This window comes from Carassius carassius, chromosome 43 (genome assembly GCF_963082965.1).
Source record: "Carassius carassius chromosome 43, fCarCar2.1, whole genome shotgun sequence".
Lineage (NCBI taxonomy): Eukaryota > Metazoa > Chordata > Actinopteri > Cypriniformes > Cyprinidae > Carassius > Carassius carassius.
In genome coordinates this window covers 22472805-22495865 of record NC_081797.1, presented here as the reverse complement: position 1 = coordinate 22495865, position 23061 = coordinate 22472805, and the positions used below count along the sequence as shown (strand labels likewise).

The following is a 23061-nucleotide window of genomic DNA, read 5'->3' as shown; positions in this document are numbered from 1 at the left end:
ACTTTGAATATAAAATTTGCTATCTACAATTTGATTCCATGGTTAATTTTTGTAAGATAAGGAATGTCTGTGAATGTAATACTTTTGATAGGTATTGACTGGACCACTGCAGAAACTTATAAAGATTGAAAAATGAGATTGAAGACAGAAGATGGCGGCAGGAGGAGCTCTGAACACGAGACAGTGACAGAGAGAGAGAAAGAAAGTCTCAAAAGAAATAAATAAACGCCATTTCCACTGCCAGCTTAAAGAGCTCATATTCTACACTTTTATAGCATTTTATTATTTCCCTAAAGTCCACTTACAAGGTCCACTTACACTTCTTGCACCAAAAGTGTCTTAATTTAGTTTTTTTCGCAACTATTTTCTGCCCTCTCTCTGACCCTTACAGTTAAACAGGCTGTTATTGCCGCTCTTTTATTCTCCGTATTCCAGCGCACTTCACACTTCATCAGTGCTCAACACTCGTTTAGTAAGTTTATCCTGCGTGCAATGCTACTCTTGGACTGTGAGGTCCCCCATGGTGCAACTTGACAGTTTACTATATATATATATATATATATGCACATTTTCTAGAGCCTGGTAAATGTATATTCATAAAATGTATAAAACTGCTCATGGAGTTATCAGAATGTATTATTTTAAAGGACTTTTCCAGGTCTAGAAATTAGACTTTATTTATCACCGTGTATATTCAAGTTTTTTTTTTATTTTTTTTAAATGATCAAATATATACAAAATAAATAACGTTTGTTTGATAGTTACAATTAGGAAGTAATCTTTTATATTAGAATCCATCGTGCAATAATATAGAGCTATAAAATAATAAATGTTATGTGTTAGTTAGCGTCAGGTATAGCGTTAAGTCGACTCTATAAATGCAGTGTTTACAGCTTGAGCTTGTAATGATTACAAAATAGCAAAAACATTTGACAGTGCGTCAAATAGTATATTTGGATCAAATATGATCCAAAGTTGTCATCGAATAAATTAATATTTGTGTGAAAATGTGTGGAAGAAATCGCATTCACTTCTGTAAACCCGTCAGTCGATTCAGTTCAAGTTTGTCTTTTCACAATACATATTTCAGAAAAAGTACTCAACTACAATCAATTTCTGCAGATCATTTTCTTTAAACTGAAATCAAAGTAAAAAAAAAAAAAAAAAAAAAAAGCTATTTAATTAGTACGGATTTGAACTCTGGTTTGTTTGTGTGTCAAACACATTGTTACAAGACAAAACAAATGTAGGTTTTTTTGCCTCCTCAGAAAAGTCACATGATGGTGTTGAACGTGTGTGTGTGTGTGTGTGTGTGTGTGTGTGTGAGAGAGAGAGAGAAAATGAGCACTCTCGTTCACACTGCTCAGTCTTGGTTGTTCTCAGGTGTGTGTGTGTGTGTGTGTGTGTGTGTGACCTTGGAGTGGCGGCAGTGTTTAAACAGTGTGTCAGCGAGTGTGTTGAAGCATGTCTGTGCCGATTATGAATGTTTCATTACTGCCACCTCAGCCTTTAGCTCTGAGCTTTCCACTAAAGCACACTGACAAATCCTCTTTCTTCTCGCCTTTTTTACCTCCTCTCCCTCTTTCTGTCTCCTCGATGGCCCTCCTTTCTCTGCACTCGCTCGATTTCTGGTACTCTCGATTCTTCTTTCCTCAGTTTTTCCGCCGCTCTCTCTCTCTCTCTGATGAATCTCCAGACAGCGGGGAATGATTGTACTTAGGGCCGAGCGCTCGTTTTTCTTTTTGTTTGAAAGGCATGACAGGTACGACTTCTCCTCTGCTCTCTCCGCCCTCCCTTTCTCTCTTCTGCACAAAATAAGTCAAGGTTTACAAGGTCAACTCATCTCGCACTAAGCAGAGCCTTTCTCACCTGCAGTATTTAGACTAAAACGTCAAGAGACAGCAGAGATAAATTTGGAAAAATGTCCCAGTGCAGGCAGATGTACTTTACTCTGATTTCTGCTGCTTGAAATCCTCCTCTGAATGAATAAGAGAGCTTGTTATCTTATTGTCTTATAATAGCAGGCGAGCGCTAGCGCACTTCATCATGCACTGCCCTGTTGAGTGCGTGAAAGTATGTCACACACACACACATGAAGGGAAAAGAGGGGCACGGCAGATTAGTATCTTCTTTCTGGGGTGGGTTGAAAACTCCCCGCATTCTGAAACGTTTCTTTGACGACAGGAAGTACTTGCGCAAGACCTTTGATAAATTCAGCTGAGATCTCTTGTTCAAAACCAGTAAAACTCTCTATAATCAATCTAATCATTCCTGTTAGCAACGTTTAAGAGCAGGCCTTCTGCTCTTTTAAAATTAAAATTATATATGAATTCAGTGTATACAAACTGAAAAAAGTAATAACAATAATTATAAAATTATTGTTGTATTTTTGTATTCCATCCTTTGTTTTCTTTATAATCTGATAAGTTCTCTCTTGTATTTTTGAGCCAGGTTTATTTTTAATGCATTTTTTTGTTTTCAAGTTTGCAAGTTTGTTTTTTATAAAATGTTTAGAAACAATTTTCATTCAGAAAACATTTTGTAAATTATAATTACAAGTAAATAACAAGTAACATGTTGAATTAAACAGGGAATTTTGAAGTATAAAGAATGAAATATTATTTTCTTGTAAAGCTTAGTCCAAAAATAAACTTAAAATGAATGACTGTGTGAAACACACAAAGAGAAATTTAGTAGAATGTTCATGCTGCTCTTTTCTCTAAATCAGTGTCTGTCAATCTCTAAAAAAGAACCATAAAATGAATCTATTTTATATACTATATTATTGATTTGAGTGAGGAAAAGACTGAAATTTGCGTTATAATATAAAAAAATGTTTGGTCATTTTTTGAGCATGGGAGCTTCTAGGTTCACTTTCACTGCATGTAAAAGAGCAGCGTGAACATTCTACATAACATCTTTTGAAATAATAAATCACACTGGTTTGTAGGTGAGTATGGTTCATTTTTGGAGCAAACTGTTCTCGCTGGACTGAACATAGCAAGCTGTTTTCATTATTTTAAATCTCACCCCTCAAACTTCGCGAAAATAGATTTACTTAGTAAACAGAATAGAAATGTGTCTCCTATAAACAGCGTCATTGTGCGCACTACCCCTTAAGAAATGTATTATCTAGTCATAAACTTCTCCCACAGTCAGCTACTGGATTTCATAAAACTAACATTGACTTCATAACGGCTCTTAATAAATATTGACCTACATTTTAATCACATGCTAATCTCGAGCGCTGGAGAGGTGACAGTTTATGGATGGCTGTGGATCATAAATTTTCCAGGTCGCATCTCTCTATCGAGTGTATCTGTTCCTCCGAGAGACACACGATTGATCATTTTCATTAAAATATCTACACACTTTGGCATTTCACAGCCCACGAAGCCTGTGCAAGTTTAAGAATAAGATGTAATTGTTCTGCTGGAGCCAATATTCATTTCAGTAAACTACTTGGATTAAAAGATTACTGTGCTTTAATGTGTTTTAAACAGGCTACAGTGTGTGTATGTATATCTAAACACTTTTCATGTAAAATGTATACCATAAATTGTTCTAAATTTGGGTTTTCAGCAATTAAAAGTTTTAAAAGCCCTGCAATCAATAGTTTCATGGCTTAAGCACATTTTGTGTGGTAAAATGGTTCATTCAATGCATTTTCCCTCTACTTCCTGTTGGTTTTGCATACTGAAATTGTTTCCGAAACCCTAAAATAATTTTCTTTTTATATTTTTTAGCAGCACATTCACCAATAACAACTGTCTCAAAGCTCTCCTGCGCTATTAAAATAGTGTTTCACCGCAACCCAGGCGTTTCCAGAAACCTGCATCCATGCCACCGCTGAGCATTGTTTAAAGCCATGGGGTATTGTGGAATAGAATGAGGTCGACCAATCTTTTCGGAACTAATTATAATGTTTAAACACCAGAAGCAATATTGGGCCAATAAAATGGAATTAAAAGCTCATTTCTGCGGGGTAATTGCACCACGCAGTGCTGGTATTAAACACCTGGCATGTGGTACAGCTCTCCAGCCTGTCTGCGCTTCTCACAGATGTGCCGCCCATCCTAGAGCGGGAACTGGACGTGTCGGTACGGTCAGAATCCAAGCGAACAAGTCAGAGAACAGGCATGCAGCGTGGCTTTGTTACAGGACATGATGTCATACTGTCTCTCTTCCTCTATTTAAACAGGCAGAGGGAGTGGGAGAGTGATACAGATTGAGTGTGTCGTTGTAAATGGGGGTAGATTAAGCGGATATATTGTGAGTGTTCAGGGAAAGGCTTTTGGTTACAGCCAGGGCTGTACATACAGGAAGTGATGCAGACATATACTGGGGGTCAATGGAAGATCCATTTACCTCTGAAAGTCACCTTTTGTCTTGCATCACTACACTGGCCTTTCCTGAACAGGACCGCGTAATGCTTTTCAGCATATCAGTAACTCTGAAGTTCTTTAGATTACAGTTTACCTCGGAAATCCGGGTGTATTTGCGTTCTTGCTGCTCAGATGGTACGTACAACAAACAGACAGTTATTTCAAGCTAGACACAGAGATAAAAGCAGAGAAAAAGGACCAAGGTTAAGTAATTAATGATATATAACATTGTTATAACACCCAGAAGTTGATTGAATTGTAATACTAAGGTAAATGCAGAAAAAAGGGGTGTCATGGTATGTATCCAAATTAATTTATTGTCATCTCTGTACTTTTTTGGTAGTTGTGTTGCTGTGGATTATAACTATTTGTGTAAACAAGGTGAATTTGGTGTGCATATAGTTTTGTTTCCAAAATCAAGGCCGGCCTTTGAAAAACTAAGCACTTGCCCGGCGTGCTGAAAGGAAAAAACATTGATTAACTATCAAATGATTCCAATACAATGATCAATAAGGCTCCGTTGAAGAAACAAGAAAAACATCCACTCATGAATCTTCCAGTGCCTCAGACACAAAGGCCTTCTTGGCAGGACATGCATGGTCATAGAAGCAGTTGCAGGTTTTTGCACAGCTTTCTCTGGGATTTGGGAAAAGAAAGCTTGGATTTTACTTTAAAGGGGTCTTCTTGATCCCTGACTTGTAGGATAAGATCTTTTTGGGATTGACCTCTGCTAGCCTGTCTGTCTTAGCCTGACTACCTTTTTAAATACTGCTGACCTGATTTGAACACTCTCGATCGCCATCGGCACCTTCGGACCAAAAAGATGCGCTCGAACACCCCGCACAGACTACAGCCAACAGCAAACTAACACGTCTATATCAGCAGCTATCAATAGTAAATATTCTTCATTCATTTTACTATGAAAACATTCGTATATTAGAATAATTGGGAAAGATCACGTAACATTTAAACAGCCTTCTGTCTGTTCCGCCTTCTTTGACATGCTTGTTTTCATCACTTTCACTTTTATTCTCAGGCACTGATTAGTTTGCTGAATTGAACATCCAATCAGAGCTCTCACTTGCGCCAATGGCCCGATGCCGATTCGCAAACTGCCACCAACGTGAGCCCAACGAGAGCCGACGAGTGGAACACACCAAGCAAACTAGCCCAACCAGCACTTGCTGTCAGCCTGACGTTGGCCAACGGCAGATAATAAACTCTTGAAGATAACATGGATAGCTGGATAACAACTAGTATTTCCAAGACATCATTGGGGCCAAACTTGGCACAACTCTGAGGGCAAAGCTGTTGTTTTTATTATACGCAAATCTATGCCTCTAGGAGAGCAATATCACCAGCGTCTGTCTAGACCCAGCTGAGCATTTGCTCCTCATGCTGGGGAGGCAGAAAAAGGGTCATAAAACCCAAATGATGGCCACCCAGACTTCCCCTAAGGTAGAGAGGCTTGAGCAGAGGATGTAAGCCAACACAGAGCCAACAGTTTTCCAGAAGACCTTGAGGCGGAAAGCTCAGATGCCCTGTCACCTGTGGCACACTGTCAACATCATTTAGTGCATGTTATTATTGGATATTGTTTGTTCTGGGTGCATTTAAGGCACATTTAGAAATCTTTTGTGTCCTTTTTGTAGGTCAGACAATTGTCAATCTTGGCCAAGTTGCTCTATGTGGCTATGATGAAGAGTTGAGATTCTCCCAAAGCTTGCTTATTGTTACCTATGTAGAGGTTGGTAGGAGATGGAAATCAATGCAAAGATGTAGTGCAGATCTACTGCTCCTCATAAATCTGCGGATAGATGCTCTGATCAGAATTCTTCCTTGCGGTAGGGATAAGCCGGCACATCTGTTTGAAATGTGCTTCAGTGCTAGGCACTTAACATAATAGCAGGCATTGTGGATGTGTCCTACAAGAATCCCTCTAGTTCGAGTGCCCCCTGGATAAGACCTTGCGGAGCGGTACCCTTGTTGAGACTAGCAACTGGAAGCTTTCCTATCTATGTTCAGCCATTTGCAAACAATACAGTATGTGACACCTGGCTGGCCCAGAAACACTACATCTGTGTTCCCACTTTATCTCCCGTTATCCAGGATCGGGGCGGTCCCACCGGTTCCCACACATACACAAATGGTTTAGTGCCACTTCAGGTTTACATGCCTCACATCATTAGCTATCCTCCCTCAATCTCAGACAAATAACAACCAGTCTCTCCTCTACCCCCCCCCCAACTCTCTTTCTCTCCCTCCATCAGGGGCCCATTCATTACATGGTGACACTTTTACTGCCTCTACCTCTCCCAGACCTCTCTGGAGAGAACAGATAGAACAAGAAAGAGAGCACGAACAGGGTAGAGACTGAGTGGAACCAGAAATAGAGTGGCACCCCACCTCCAATCCCACACACTCAACTCGAAAATACAGAAGGAAGAGCTTGTTTGTTTATGAGTGCCATAGTTTCAGTCTTATCACTGGGATGTACAAGGAACACCTCGTCCATCTTACGGTATTGTACCCCAATCCACGTGTGCAATTCTGGCATTGCGTAATGGTCTCTTTATAAAGTGTGTGTGTGTGTGGGAGCAAACACAGATAGGCCACCTGCACTGAGAAGGGTACACCATCTACCATCTACATGTACATTACGCAACCCTGTTTGTGCAGGAGAGTATGTACTCTGAGCATTACACAACTGGTTCTTCAACTCACAATCTGGGTTTTCACTTTTTGCACATGTTGGGAACAGATCAAGCTTATATTTTGTACATATTTTGACACACTAAACTAGATCTGTATTGCATTTGTGTTGAAATGCAGTCTAATTTGCTGCTGTGCTAGAGATTGTATCCTTGTCTGCTGGTCCAGGTTATTGATTTCATTGGCCGCACAAGCGTGAAGGGTTGGGACAGGACTCCTTTATGATTGGTTTCTTGATGTGTCAATTACTCTGTTGGAGCGAGTAATGCATGTGACAGGCCGTTTGTTTATGGAGTTGTTCCGGGTCATTGTCAAAGCCTCGCTAAACACACAGGCGAGGAAGGGTTCAGCTCATGTCACTCCTGGGAAACTCGCTCACCCCTGATGCACAATGAGACTTTCTTTGTTTAAATCTCAAGAGAAGTGCTCTTCACTGGGCCTGGGATATATAAGACTCTTCCTAATCTAGTTATCCCAATGTGCAGTTTTGTTAACCACTTACAATAATAAATCTAAGTAGTGTATAAAACATTTTGTACTGTATGCTGAGCGTGCATCATTTATTAGTAGTGAAGTCTATGAACACATTTTTAACAAATTCTTTTCAATGACTTTGTTAAATAAATTTTCATTCACTCAACTTTCAAGTTCAAAAAGCTGTGAGGTCAATTTGATTGTATAACTCAATACTTGATGCAAGCAATCCAATGTGATATTTAACTGTATTTATTATTATTTATAACTTTAAAAAAAATCATGAATGGATTTATGAATTAATGAATAAAATGAAAAAACTTTAACTTTTTTTTAATGTCTTAAACTGATCCAATAAATGAATTAAATGTAAAAAAAAAAAAAATATATATATATATATATATATATATGTTCTCAGCACTATTTGTTAACTATTTTTTAATGCATCATCAGTGAAGGCAGCAAAAAATTTTAATCTCACCAGCCATATTCAAAGAATACATTATATCATGTTTTAATTTTTAAATACGTCTCTTTTTCTCTTTCTTTACAGACAGTGTAACACAGGAATGCTTCTGGCTTAGGGTGACCCACGGCTCCAAGACTGCCACAAAGCACAACCTCTCCAAAATCCACCCCGATGAAGACAATGAGGAGGAGGAGGAAGATGATGGAAGATTGAGAGAAATCAGAAACCCTTTATCAACCTGAGTGCCATTCCTCAGCCTTACCCACAACCCCCTTCTACTGACTTTACCTTGATTTTACAGTCAGATGTCTCGCTAACAATGAAAAACAAATTAGGAGAGCTTTGAAACATCCCTGCATGCTTGATGATGCAGTCCAGACAATAGAAGGAATTCAAAACGGAACTTCCACCAGATATTTCCAGACCAGGTGGACTCTTTCTGTCTCTCTGCCGCTGACGGCCCTCCGGTTCTCATACCAGATGCTGTTTTATTGTACTTCACATTAACCCAGCATTTTATAAAAGGTGGTTGGGAGGCTCTAGCCAGATGGAATAAAGAAAGCAAACAGCATTCAAATTCTTTCCGAACAGCATCTTGTGTATATTGTGTACAGGATATGAGTACAGACTTATACTTAGCAATGTGAAGACACCATATTTGTAAATAGTTCACAAATTGTACATTTCCTGCATTATGTCTTTGTAGGTTACACCGTTCCAACAGTTATTCAACATTTTTATCTGTACAGACGTAAAGGTTGACATTGATCTCGAGTATTTGTATTCTGTAAGCACCCATTTAAATCATATAGGCCCCCTCTAAAGACAACTCAAATGTTATTGCTTGTTAAGGAGACATTTACAGAGTGATCTAGACCTAGTTAAACCCTAATGCTGGATTGAGTGACTACGCCTTTGAGAACGAGAGAAACACAATTGAATTGCATCTCTCGCTGTCTCTCTGCATCTCTTTATCTGCTGTAGAAATTCCAGCCTGTGTGGTTCTAGTCCCCGATGTCCAGTTGACTTCTAAGCTTGATTGCCAACGTCCTTGTACAGTTTAGAATTGCATCTTCTCATCTTTTTTGCCCCTTCAAACAATGATTATCTTATGCCTGAATCCTCTACGTAGCCATGACGGTCATGTAGGTGAGCCTGCAAGGATCGCAGGGCCAGGAGGGGTCACAGCACCTGAGGGGGGGTGGATCTCTCCTGGATGAGCCTCTCGCTGAGTTCCCAGAGGCTGAGGGCAGCTGTGGCGTCCTGGGCCTGCAGAGAGGGCAAGCAGCGGAAGCAGTTGTTGAAGTACATCCCTCCGATACCCTCCAGCTCTGGAGCCACGGCGCAGTAGACTGTAGTGGCCGCTCCCTGTTGCTGTGGAAACAAAAATATCAGAATAAACTGAAGCAATGCAAGCAAAAATAAATACTGTTGTTCTTGTATGGAGCCTGAAGAACTGGGTGATACTCTTCAAAGGTTTGGGGCAATACCAAAGACACCGCTAACCATCTGAGACTTGCTTCCCCCCAAAAAAAAACTGATCGTGAGATGGGGGAAGTGCTTCACAGACTGTCAAAAGATGCCATGGGATAGACTGTGAATTTGTTCAAATGGAGTTCCTGTTGTACTTGTACATCAGCCATATGGCTGTCAACAATCTGCATGCTGTCATATAGGTACCTGCCAAATACTAGTCTAGGAACCACCGAGATGAGCTGGTTTATGGTGGAAGAGTTAAATTCTGGAAAGTTCTATAAAAGCTTTTAAGGTGGACTCAAACCTCATGCTGTCTGAATGCTGTATCCTCTCTAGGGTTCAACGGTTAGCAGAAAAACCAAGCGACAACAATAGCAAAGACATGAACTTGACGTTATCTCGTCTACAAGTACGAAAAGAAGGATATAATATCTCAGAAACCGGAACTGAGAAGCACTCAATTGGCAGGTTTATTGTATATCTTTTGCACGCCTGCCAAGAGTCACAAACAATGATCAACACACACAAAAACAGTATAGTTGTAGATACTGTACATAGCAGAAAGGAAGTGCTTTGGGGAAGTCTTGTAAAGACGACTGTGGGGCAGCCTGCCAAAACTGTCCATTCATCTCATGTCAATGGGATTTCTGGATGTCACAAGTCAATGGGGGCTTTCTGTCATTGCCGGAAAAGGCATCTACACACACAACCAAACACAAATTTAAATCCTAAACAAGGGATCCAGCACAAAGATATCCAATGGAAGGGTACCCAAGTTGGAGACATACACCCCAAATCCCAATATCCTCTGTTATGCATGCATAAACAAGCCCCATGAAAATCTCTGAAGGGCCATTCACACTGATAGTGATTTGAAGCAACAAAGCAACCGGAAGTCATCTGTTTAACCATATTTTTCAGACTATAAGTCGCACCTGAGTATAAGTTGCATCAGTCCAAAAAATATGTCATGATGAGGAATAAAACATATATAAGTCGCACAGTATATAAGTCGATAAGTCGCATTTATCTAGAACCAAGAACCAAGAGAAAACATTACCGTCTACAGCTGCGAGGGGGCCCTCTATGTTTTCAGCGTAGACTACAGGAGCACTGAGCAGCATAGAGCGCCCTCTGGCGGCTGTAGACGGTAATGTTTTCTCTTGGTTCATTTCTCTAAGTTCATGTCAAATTAATTTTGATAAATAAGTCGCACCTGACTATAAGTCACAGGACCAGCCAAACTATGAAAAAAAAGTGTGACTTATAGTCCGGAAAATAAGGTTAATAAGAGTTATTGACTTGACACGGCAAGGCTGGCAAATACCATTGGCGAGTTCAAATTTGGTGACCACCAATACAGATACACAGATACAACTACTGCAGTTGCTATTACAACTTTGGCAAACTCCTAAGCGACTTAATCGTTTTCAATGTGAACCACTTTTAAGACAGGAAGCAGTTATTAGAATTACTTTTTAAAGATGTAAAAGTGAAGTCAAGGTGTAATTATGGCACCAAACTAGCCGCTACAAGTCAAATTGTGCAAAACAGTCCTCCATTCTTCCATTTAAAAAAACAAAGTTAGTCTTCAATGTCACACCATTGGTTGAGTCAAAAGTTAAGATGTTGACCCCTCAAAAAAAAATCATCTGTCATAAAACTAGTTTAAGATCAGAGTGGTATCAGTGTTCAGCCACGGTTCAAAGGTCAGCCTAGCAATCCAAACCCTTCACATTACTTAAGTCCTCATGAAACTTCAAAACCACTAATTTGGGACCAATACGCAACACTTACGTCACCAGTCATGCCTCTTTTATTGTTTATTTCATTCATGCCCTCGGGTTTGATTGTTTACACAAAAATAAATGACTCTTCATGTCATACAGATGCTTTGCACTTTTCCGCATGAAAGATAAGCAGCAAATTTTCAGGGACGGTTAGTTATCCCGGGGTTTTATCTGTCTTGGGGAAAGAGGGATGAAGATTCAGTGGAAAAGAAAAACATGTCAGACAGAATTAGAGTTGACATGCAGTTCAAATGTTTCCAGACTTGCTTTTATGTACCTCCTCTCACAGAAGAAACCGCCCTGTGCTACTTCACACGCAACTCCTGCAGGAAGTTAACTTCTGTGAGATGCACATGAAATAGATGGCTGCTTTATCATCAAATAGTGCAGGAGCGTCTCAGATCTGAAAAAAGCGAAGGGCAACGTTAAGGAGATCGTCTGGCAGACATTTACAGGGACGTGCACCAATGGCCAACTCTTTAAACGGACACAAATACACACGCGTCGCAACAGTACAAAGACTTTGTCTCATTTAAGGAGCCAAATCAACAGCTGTAGCTCAAGCTGGCAAAGACTGTGACAGAACGCTTGTTAGATACACATGCACACACAAACTCACAGGAAGAAAGCCAAGGCTGTAGTCAGAAATTCAGTGAGCTCATCCCCATTTAGTGTGTTTTTCTGTATCTGCGTGTGGCGGACCATTCGTCTTTTGAAGTACACAGATGCTGCATGTTGCTTTGGTTAGCGCGGCAATAAACATGACATCAAAAGGATGGATCTTTCTGGAGTCTTACCTGCTTTTGCAGTGATAAGTTAATACATATTTGAAGCTGGGAATATGAAAGGATGGAAAATGTCACTCAACCCCTCTAGCGAACCCAATGCAGTGAGTCAATATGCAAAGATGCACTTTATGGATTCACTGCTCTTGTAATAACATTTAATGTTGTCATATGCACAAAAAGTGTTCAAAGCTGTGTGAAATTATTTCCCTGGTTATTAGGGTGAGGTTGTAATAGAAGAATCTGCTAGACTTTGAGCAAATTGCCCCCAATGCATCTTAGCTTTCAATGTACTCATTAGAAAAAACAAATGTGCTCTGAAATCCAAACAGAATAAAAGTTTAGACACCATATAAATGGCCTGCAAGTATTGATTTTCATAGTATCTCAATATTTTAAACCTTTTATGGTCACATACGTGTTTTAAGCAAGTATGCTAATGCTAGGTTTCACAAACAAACAGCTTAAACCAGCCTGAGGTGGTTGAACTCATCTTGAACACCTGACCAGGCTGTTGTCCATCTGGTTTAACTGGTCGGCCATCTGCTTTTCTGACCACTGAAAACTAGCTTGTTATCTTACAAACCACTTCTGGCTAGTTCAAGAAGTGTTTTTCAGCAGTTTCTTACATATTCTTTATATGTCCTTCTTGTCACCTCACCTTGATTATAATACAGTGCTCACCATCTCAAAGTTAATGCTAATACACTCTTCACGAGCACACATGCTCCATTGCAGTCGCCACTTGGCACTGCTAATGCCTTCTGTAATGACGCACTGTGAAGACTAGCATGACTGAGATTACCAGCACTAATGTATGTTGAGTGTGATTTCAGCGCTGGCTAGCGTACTGCTGTCCCTTAGCCAAACAATGGGCTGAAATGAATCTGAACCCTCTTCCAAATGTGCTTTAGCCCATTTCCAAAGCCTGCCTAGTCTTCATAGTGGATGTTAGATGCAGAGAGAACACGTGGTTAAATCCCAGCAGCCCCATATTAGAGCTGCACCAACTGAATGGGGCTAACGCAGAATTAGCAGTTAGTTTATGCGACTTTATTACAGTAATCGCTATCTGAATTACAGCTTACAGTGTACAGTCGGCTTGATTATTCATTTGGGGTTAAGTACATGTGCTTTATTAAAACTTTGAACATTGAATACATTCCCATCAAGCTTTCTCATATGCTTCCTTACTAAATATAGATCTGCAATTGATCCATTGAGGCTCTAGACTGGAACACCATTTCCTTTATCCGTTAGCAGCGGGACAATAATAGCTTTTCTAACCATGAGCCTCCTGCTTTGGTGTATTTAGCTGAGGGAGATGGTGAGATTGGATTGTCAGACTGAATAAGAGAGCATGGATCTTATTGCCGTTATGCTGAAGCTCCTGGTACTTGACCCTGATGGCCCTTTGTGGCAGATAAACTTTATGATAAAACGCATTAACATGCTGGACCAGGTACTGCTCGTATTTATCAAGAGCTCAGCCCAGAAAACAGAGATAGCAAGACAGCTGCAGATCAGTTAAAGCAGTGGTTATCAATTGGTTTCGCTTCAGGACCCAAGATTTATTATTGGACATTAAGTGGCTTCCCAAAACATGACTACAACTGCCTGTCATACAAAAGTCTTTGATGTTGCGTTGTTTTATTTGTGGTTTCGCAAAGATGACGATGACGTGTGGCCTTTGATAACAACAATTTTGGCGCCAACATTGTTTTTCCTTTCTGTCCACAATTTGAACAAAAAATGGTTTGAGAGCCAACCGTTGAAGAACCACTGAGTTAAATACTGAAGTATTCAAACTTCTAAGAAAATACAAACCACCAAATCCATTTGATCATTTTTGCTGCAATACTAACAACCAAACCAAAGCAAAAAAAAACAAAGAGCAACACTTAAACGCTTCCTCTTTCAAATATAATAAAGGCCGAAAATTGACATAAGTACTTCCAGTCACTCCAAAGTCATGCAATAAGTCCATTTGTCACTTTTATGTGCGTAAATAACTAAATGTCTTCCTGTATCAAATGCAATTTTCCATATGAAACCTCATACATACAGATCCAAATAAATCATTTTATTTAGCAATAAATAATTGAGATGACAGCACCATGTCCTAACCAGGTGGAATATGATAAAGCAACATGCTTGGTTTCTACTAATGCGATTTTTCGTGTTAGGTAGTCCCGCCCATCGTGAAATCTCACTGGTCTAAAATCCTCCTCTGCATAATTGTAAATTTACCCTCAAATATGCTCGTAGTGTCTGGTTAGCGTGCTTCTTTTTGATTAATGCAGGTGTTTAATATTTCCAGAATGGAAATGATAATTTCACGCCTTCTATTTTCCTTCCCAGGAATGGCGCCCCCATCATGCACACCTGGTCAAATTTGACTGTACCTAGTGTATAAAAAATTGAGGTTTAATTCCTCTTTTTACCTTCAGTATTAAATTCCTGTGCTGGCTGAGAGTTTATAGTTGGCAGACATAGCTTTTTTGCTGTTAACTAGTACCCCAGTTTTCCTGTAGTTCTGGTGTCGCTCTACAGCGTGAACGGATGTGATCCTTTTTCCATGTAGTTTTTCCAACACACTCACAATGTAGAGTATCTGTCATATAGAGCATCACGTTATAATCAGCAGAGAAAATCACTTGATAATGCAAGTGATAACCTTACTGGGTAAGAGTTATATCCCTTTGTTTCTAGAAAGGTTGTGTTGAATTTTCTGTCATTGCTGCATGCAATAGGTTAAGAAAAATGATGTAAATTTTCCCGTCATCTGTCTCATGTTGTCATGAGTGATCTGTCCACCTCTGCTGTCACTTCCTCTGTGTTGTACATACATCTGTAAATATTGAACAGCTATGCATGCTGACACTCTAGCAATTGTTTCAGGTACTTTTATAATCAAAAATGCATATGGCATGTGCTAAAAAAAATAAATAAAAAAATAAGTGAATTGAGAAAAACATAATAAAACGATTGGTCAAATAAACATGATCTCATAAACCAATGTGAAAAATAGTGATTTTTTATTTTATTAGACTTTGTTTTTGGTATAAGCAGTTATATCTTTGGCTGTCATTCCCAGTGTCTTTTCTTGTTATCCTTCAGACATTTTTGTGAGAGGGTTGAGGCAAACATGATATTGGGTAGGGAGGATGATCAATGTTAATTATCTGGATTTTGAACATGGCCCTACATTTCAAAACCAAACTTCAGATTGCTCACAGAATAACAATGTGTATTTTATTGGTAATTTGTTCTGTTTGTGTTAGTTTATCACAAAGTAAATCCTGTTTTTCTGACTGTAACAACCAAACAAAAGGCAAATGTCTTTAATTTCAGCACTTTTCTTTGTACATATCTTGTTATATTCTATTATATGGCCATGCAGTGATTCATTTCAGCAATTCCCAAGAGTAATGCTATAAGTTTTGCCTCAGCCCTATGCAACAACCTGTACATTTATAACCAAACCAGAGACAATTCTATGAAGGAGATCATGGATCCAATGGAGGAAGATGGACTGTTTTTTTAGGAATGTTTATTTTCAATTCATGACGACCATGATAGTTGGAGGTGTCTGATTTTTAATCTGTGCTAAAGATATTTTAAATTTAATAAATAATCATTGTAACAAGATGTTCAGTGGTTTGGTTCTTTGCCATGTTGTGTTTTTCAATTTGGCTGGCTTCGCGATATTAGAGTAAATATGTGCGTCAACCTCGTCATTGTGCTAAGTAATTATTTTATATTTTCGTTTTCACATTATTTTAATAAATTGTAGTGTTGACGGCATTCTTCAAGCTCAATCCATCCTGTAATCATGTTATTGCAAGAAAAATATATTAAAAAAATTATCTTTAATTTATGGGTGAAATGTGTTTATCAGTTACAACAAATCATCATTTTGTCGCAAACTAACAAGCCCATATTTATCACCCATATTATGTTATCCATTTTGGTATAAAGTGCATTTAAAGTATGTTGTATATTTATATATGATTATATATTTATAAAGTAAGTAACTTTTAACATTAATCCATTCTTTATATTTAATTTTTTTATGGAGATTTAATTAGGTTAAGACCAGAATATAATTAGCTTGTGGTGTCCCTTAATAATTATATATCATTATTAATATAAAACAAAAACATTTTTTGCTACTTTTATCCAGAACATCTGTGACTTTTTTTACTCCTCTATTATGAATTGTCCAAAGAAATTAATGTAAAAAGAAAAACACTTTAGAGTGCAGACCATGTTCATAGTGTTTTATATTTATCTTGTTCTTGACATCTAGTTCCTATGAGTCATTTTTTGGTTAAAAAAAAAATACATATATATATATATATATATATATATATGTTACAGAGTTTCACAGATCTTGTTTGTCCAGTATGAACCTCCCCGATCCAAACCCCCAAAAGTCACATCTCTATCACAAAAGCGCCTGAAAAGCCAATCCGACAACATTTACGCAGTTCCTCTTTTTCTTTCTCCTCTATTTCCATCTGTTTTTCTGTCTTTCCCCTCAGTTTTGTTTACCTTAGCATTCAGTGGCAGTGCTCTCAGCGAGCCGACAGCTCATCTGAGCGTGCTCCAGCCAGCTGTGAGGGGGACTCTGGGTAAAGAGTAAACAGCCGCGATGGCCATTCTTTCTGCCCAATGAACCGCCGGAGAGAGGATTTACACCACAAAACACACTTCACAAATTCTGAACGCACACACCTCCACGGCCCGTGGCCTAAAAAACAGAGAAATAATGGTCCTTTCAGAGTGCAGGGGCTGGGATTGAACCATCTCCTCTCCTGAGGAGAACTGTGATAATGTACACAGTCCTAGAGCAAACAGATGTAGCAGGCAGACAACAATATGGTGCATCTACACTGAAACTGTGAATAGCCTGAAAATGAACAGGAACAGACCTGGAGGTCAAGGCAAAATGGAGGTCAAGGCACATGAAAACAGTAGCTTTAAGAAAGAATAAACTTAGAAAAAAATATAAATCAGAGCCAAACAAAGGATTAACCAAATTTTTAAATGGAATAAACAGTAAAAACACGCAGCACGTAATTCAAAATATGTATTTTACACACAGTACCTATTTTTACATACTTATTTAGAATGTATCATGTGTTGTATTATGTATGAGTGTATAAGGTATGTCAGACTCAAACCTTCATCTCCTATATTAGCGCAAGAGCTCAACACATCTCTAGCACAAGCGCTAAACCTGCGTCACAACTCATAACAGATCACAATTTCAACAATTTTATGCACAAAGGTGAACGACAAAACACCAAAACTGGACAGAGACGTTTCAGTCTCACTGTTGTCCTCTAACCGACGAGAATCTTTCTCTTCACCTCCAGAAGGGAAGGATGGTAAAGGATGATCAATGTGCGTGCAGGACTGCCGGTGAATGAGGCTTGATGATTACACTCTCGTATTCTTTTGTCAGGGCCATAAGGTAACAGGACCTTGCCCCACCACATGCATTAAATCCTATTAAAATCGCCTTCATTATAGCGGAGGCCTGTGTGTAATGGAATGGGGAAAGGCGCCCTCCTTCTCCCCCGAGTCTCGTTCTATTGATGGTGGAGCCCATTCCCACAAACCCATTCTCACTCTCTCAAGGGTGAGTAATAACATTCATGTAGGCGAGGTGTGCAGAGAAAGCGACCCATGTAGATTTCCACAGCCTCAGGACAACCAGCTAAACACCTGATTTTTCTTGCTATTTTATTATATTTCAGCTCTTTATTGCTTAAAAAAATTAAAGCCTTTCCTAGACCACATTGGTTTTCGTATTTATTACTTTGTGAACGCTCACGTGCGTTTTTTTTTTTTTACATTAAACACTTGTTTAACATGCAATTAAAATAAAAAGGGTCCACAGCTGTCAGGCAAGACTTTCGGTAAAACCGGCATAAATTGCAGGCTTTTCTGCACACCAACTATGGAGTAGTGCTATGGTGCATTTCTTTCTTTCTTTTTTTATTTATTGGAACTGATTGATTTTAGGACATATTTAAAATACACAGCTACTTCTGAATATCCGCCAATGCATAAAGATAATTTTTGCCCACAAAGTGGTGCAATCTACAATCAGGGGCAAACTAGACCGCACTAACCAGACATACCTCAACCCTTTGGTGTGGACAGATAAATTACTCATCTATAGATATGAGGGTCTTCAGTTAAATTCTACATTTCAGGTCTGACAGTCTCTATATGACACCAGAGACACCTCATGACCACTAAAAGCAAGGTTGACGCAGGAAAAAAGGGTGCCTAAGCGCTCAGAAAGAGTTCACAGCAGTGTAAGTAATGGCCAGTCACTGTGAAAGAGTCTCAGAAAAAAGCACCCGCGGTCGTCCACTCAAAGCAAACACAAGAAAGAGAGAAAAGTGAAATTGGACACAGTCTGACAAATAGAGCAAGTTGGGAAATAAACACAACTGAAGTGGCAATCATTCAGCAGTCTATCCTGGCTCTCTCCAGGAGAACATCGCCCCGGTGTGGAGCACGCTTTCCGATGAGAAAGAGCGCGTGTCACCTGTCACACTCCAGCCCGAGATGAAGGGAGGGGGCCAGAACGGGACGGGATGGGATGGGATGAATGAGCGTGGGGGTATTAGGACACGGAGCACCCAGGGGGAAAACGATTGGACTCGGAAGGACTTGTGCAGCCACTGTGAAACTATCTCGTTTTTATCTTTCGGAAGGACTTCCGAGGTGATCCGAAGAACGTAATTATTTTCAGCTAATAAAAGCAACATATGCTAAGACAATAAAAGTGCTTATTGGACATCTATTCATTAAAACGGGGGGCTGTAAAAAAAAAAGGGGAACTTCTGCATGCGGACGGGATTTAAAATGAATCGGGAAATCAGCTTAAAGCCGGGCACTGGGCTGCGCTCTGAAATGAGTTGAATAAAACATAAGAGGGTTGTGGGTTTATTGGGCGTACTCGCCGCTCTCAAAGATCTTTGAAGGAGGAAGAAATTGGCAGCTATTTAACCCTGCTCATTCATTTCCACAGAAGGTAATGACTGCGGGTCACTGGAATAAAGAAAGTCAGGAAAAAAAAGAGTCTGGTCTGGTTGTGACTGCAGGTCTTTGGGTTTGATAAAGGAGCTTAAAAGTCTCTCATCCTCTGCACCTGTGTCCACTTCAAAAACCTGCACTCATTCTCTCTCCTTCACTTAGACATCATTATATTCTTTCCAAAAGAATATGTTAAAGTATGGCTGAAGGCACGATTTAATGATATTTGAAAGTGCGGTATCTGAAAGTGGCTTAATAATGGGCATATACACACACGCACACACAAATGTCCCCACATATTTCACGAAGAAGAAAAACTACTGTAAGAAATTATAGTTTTATCTATATGCCTGCTTTTATTAGCGAGGAAAGTAGTGCAGAATGAATCAGTTCATTGCAAAAATGATTTAGGTACAGTCAGTATTTTATATATAAATACAATAGTAATAGAGTGATATAATATTTATTTCATTAATATATATATATATATATTTTTTTAGCTGGATTTTCAGCATCATTACTACAGAAATAATTCTAATTTGGTGATTTGCTTTTCAAGAAACATTTCATTTTATTATTATTATTATTATCATCATCAATCTTTAAAAAAAAAACTTTGTTACTTGAAATAAAATAAACTGAATAGATTATTTAATAGGCATTTTTTTTAAGTTTATCTCTGATGTATATAAATATGGCAAAAATAACAAACAAAAACATTTATGAAAATGACAAAAACGCAACAAAATAGCAAAGTTGACTAAAGTCAAAATTGATGTGATATCTCAGTGATACTAAAATAACACTAGTGCTGCTTAGTGTTGAAAAGAAAGGTCTAAAGAGCAGCATTATTTTAAATAGGTAAAATATTTATAATATAATTATATAATAATAATAATAAATATATCAAATCAAGTACACACTGGCTGTGTTCACTACTTGTAGTGTACACTGCAGCATTTACTACTACACTACATGCACTTCATTTGACAAAATACAGTATACAACAGCACACTTTGTGAGTTACTGTATCCCGCCATGCATGTTTATTAGACTGCTTTTCTTGACTGATTATTTACTCAGACAGCCAACAGACTTGAATTTAGTTAAAATAACCACATTTAGTTCGATTATAACAGGTCACTCTTAAGAGGATTAAAGGTCACACTTTATTTTAAGGTCCAGTTCTCACTTTTAACAAACTATTACTATTAACTACGACTTTTGCCTCAATAAATTCCTAATTTGCTACTTATCAATAGTTATTAAGGTTTAGGTATTAGGGTAAGATTAGAGAATATTGTCATTCATAATATGTGCTTTAAGCACTAATAAACAGCCAATATGTTAATAATAGTCATGCTAATAATCAGCTAGGTAACAGTGAGAATTGGTCCCAGTACTAAAGTGATTCAGGATTAAAATTGCTCACAATGTTACTGTGACAAAAATTCAGTTTTGTAATATTTGTTGAGAAAATTTCTGCATCATGCATGGTTTCCATGCTGTTTTAAGTAAGTCGGTAGCAGTGTGGAGTGTATAGTGCGCAGTAAGCAGCGTGCTAGTGCTCCATCCAGGCCCAGCGCTGGAGTTAGTGTGTGATCAGTGCACCTGATTGCTGTGTAATGGAGGTGTTGGGACACTAGCGAGCAGCTCAGAGGCCCAGCCTAGCTAAGCTCAGCTCAGCTAAGTCAAGCCCAGCAGAACACAGGTGGATTAATAAGGCCAAAGACAGGTGCTCTCTCCTCCAGAGCGCACACCTCTCTAATTGGTCTCATAAGACCCCCTGTGCTCAGAGACTGTGCTGCTGTCCTGAAGAATTCCTTCACACACACACACACACACACACACACACACACACACACACACACACACACACACACACAGAGAGACGACTAACACTCACAGTCTCTCATTAGCAGGGTTGAGCAGTGTCTGCCTTAATAAAGTCATTATCACACTTGTGACTCCAAGCTGAGAGACAGAAAACCTGATAAAACCACACAAACACACACACACACACACGCATCTGAACAAAACGACTCAGAATAGACCTTCAAATGAAACTGTTATTGTAATGCTTTTGAAACAGATTGACTCATATAATGCACAAGTGTGACATAACGCAACAATCTGCAAACAGTTCTGCTTAAATTTAACAATGGTTTTACAAATTACATAAACAGAGAGTTTGTTTTGTATATGAGACCGTTTTTTATATAAATTGATAAATTTTTAGGAAAGTGTCTTTTAATTTAGTTTTTTTTTCTTTTGGGTGTCCCTGGCACTTTTTTGAAATAGAAATAGTGAAAGGAAAGAGAGGAAATGTAATCAGGTCACAACTGAACCCACATTTCCTCTTCAATATCTGGTGCATGTGCAGCAACCACTGGCCCACAGTTCTGACAAAATTATTTAATTAAAGATTAAACAGTTTTCTGTAAAAAAAACAAAACAAAAAACAAAAAAACTTACGGAGCTTTCCCCCATCATATTTTTTAAGAGATTATCAATCTATTTTAAGAGTTTCACTGTCAAAACTTAACAACTAAATAAATAAACAAAACAAAAAATCTATTCATTATGTTTGTCTTTTAGCAAACCAGTGAGGACTGCTGGGTGGCCATCATATACTGTTATCTTTTCAGATTGTTACAAAAAAAGCAATTTTTGTTCGGTTTTTTTTTATTTATTTTTGTTGCGAAAAAAGATGCATTTCTGACACTGTTCCTTTCCAAAATATATAACCGTCAATCTCAAATTCACAGCAGTCGCTGTGCTAAACAAAACATTCATTAATATGAATTACTTTTCCCAGCTTTTGACTTGAAGGTAACAAACTAGCGCTGCAGCAGAGCATCAAACAGTGGAGTTAATGAACTGAGCAAACAGATTATTTTCTATTAGCGAAAGAGAAGTGTTGACACAATACAGTACAAACTCGCTGCAGAAAGAGACGGTTCAGCGCGACTGTCCCGCAACAATAAGATCATCTCTTCCTGACAATGGTTAGAGTAAATTACAGAGGCCTACTGAGACAGATATTATGCGTTCTTGGTATTGCGTGCTGGTTAGATGCTTTGTACCGATGATACAATTACACAGAAATCTGAACGAAAATAAAGCAAACGATATGTGGGAAGATATCAAAATAGATTCAAAACAAAATAATGAAGGTTCGTGTGCCAAACAATAAACAGGAAAAGTTTTCACTCTTTTCTATCAAAAGGGACGTTTATCCGTGAGTGTTTGGATTATTACTCGGCTTTTCCTCGTCTTCTCTCCCGGATATTTTCTCGTTTCATGGGTCTGTGGAGGTCGTTGGTGGGACTTGATCTTAAATAAAAAAGTATTGCTGCGCCATTAAGCGTGGATAGTAATGATATTAATTTGCCAAGACTGTGTCATTTTCACAGGAGAGCAACTAGCAGAAAACATTATGAAAATGTCGGAGAGGACTGGTAATTGAGTTGATTAGTGTGACCTTGGTTGGGAAGGTAATAGAGGGGCGAGTGAACGAAGCGTGCGGGCTAGAGTTATGACCCTCTCTCTATCTCTCTCTCTCTTTCTCTGTCTATCTCTCCTTTAGCTCCGTGAGGAGCAGGGTTCACTATTTGTTGGGGGTGACTGGGAGCAGCGGGCGCTCGCTCTGACAGAGTAATACGCCGTGACTAGCCAAGCTTGTCGTGCTACTTAGCGCTTTTTTCCGGAGAGTAATGAGGGTGCAAAAAGAAGGGCTCTGTGCTTGTCGTAAAGGCCTGGGCCAAGCCTAGTGCTGGGATTAGCCAATTCAGAGCCAAAAAATGAAAAAAAGCTTTGCATTTAGAGTGGATTGCAGAGAGCTCGGCCACGGACAGCAGAGAGACCGAATCCATTAAAAAATACAAGACCAAAGGTAAAGTGTCTAA

At 38.9% G+C, this 23061-nt stretch overlaps 2 protein-coding genes across 3 annotated transcripts in view; one reads left to right on the top strand and one right to left on the bottom strand.

Moving 5' to 3' along the window:
- LOC132125325 (transcription factor Maf-like) overlaps positions 1–8619 on the top strand; it is a 75349-nt gene extending 66730 nt beyond the window's left edge. For both annotated transcript variants that reach the window (XR_009426896.1, XM_059536702.1), the window contains one exon: positions 8125–8619. The gene's annotated coding sequence lies outside the window, so the exon portion shown is untranslated. The remainder of the gene's footprint in view (positions 1–8124) is intronic.
- The window catches only part of LOC132125324 (WW domain-containing oxidoreductase-like), a 225513-nt gene continuing 211069 nt past the window's right edge, over positions 8618–23061 (bottom strand). The window contains exon 9 of the mRNA XM_059536698.1: positions 8618–9414. Coding sequence (XP_059392681.1) covers positions 9223–9414 — 192 coding nt within the window. The 3' untranslated portion in view covers positions 8618–9222. The remainder of the gene's footprint in view (positions 9415–23061) is intronic.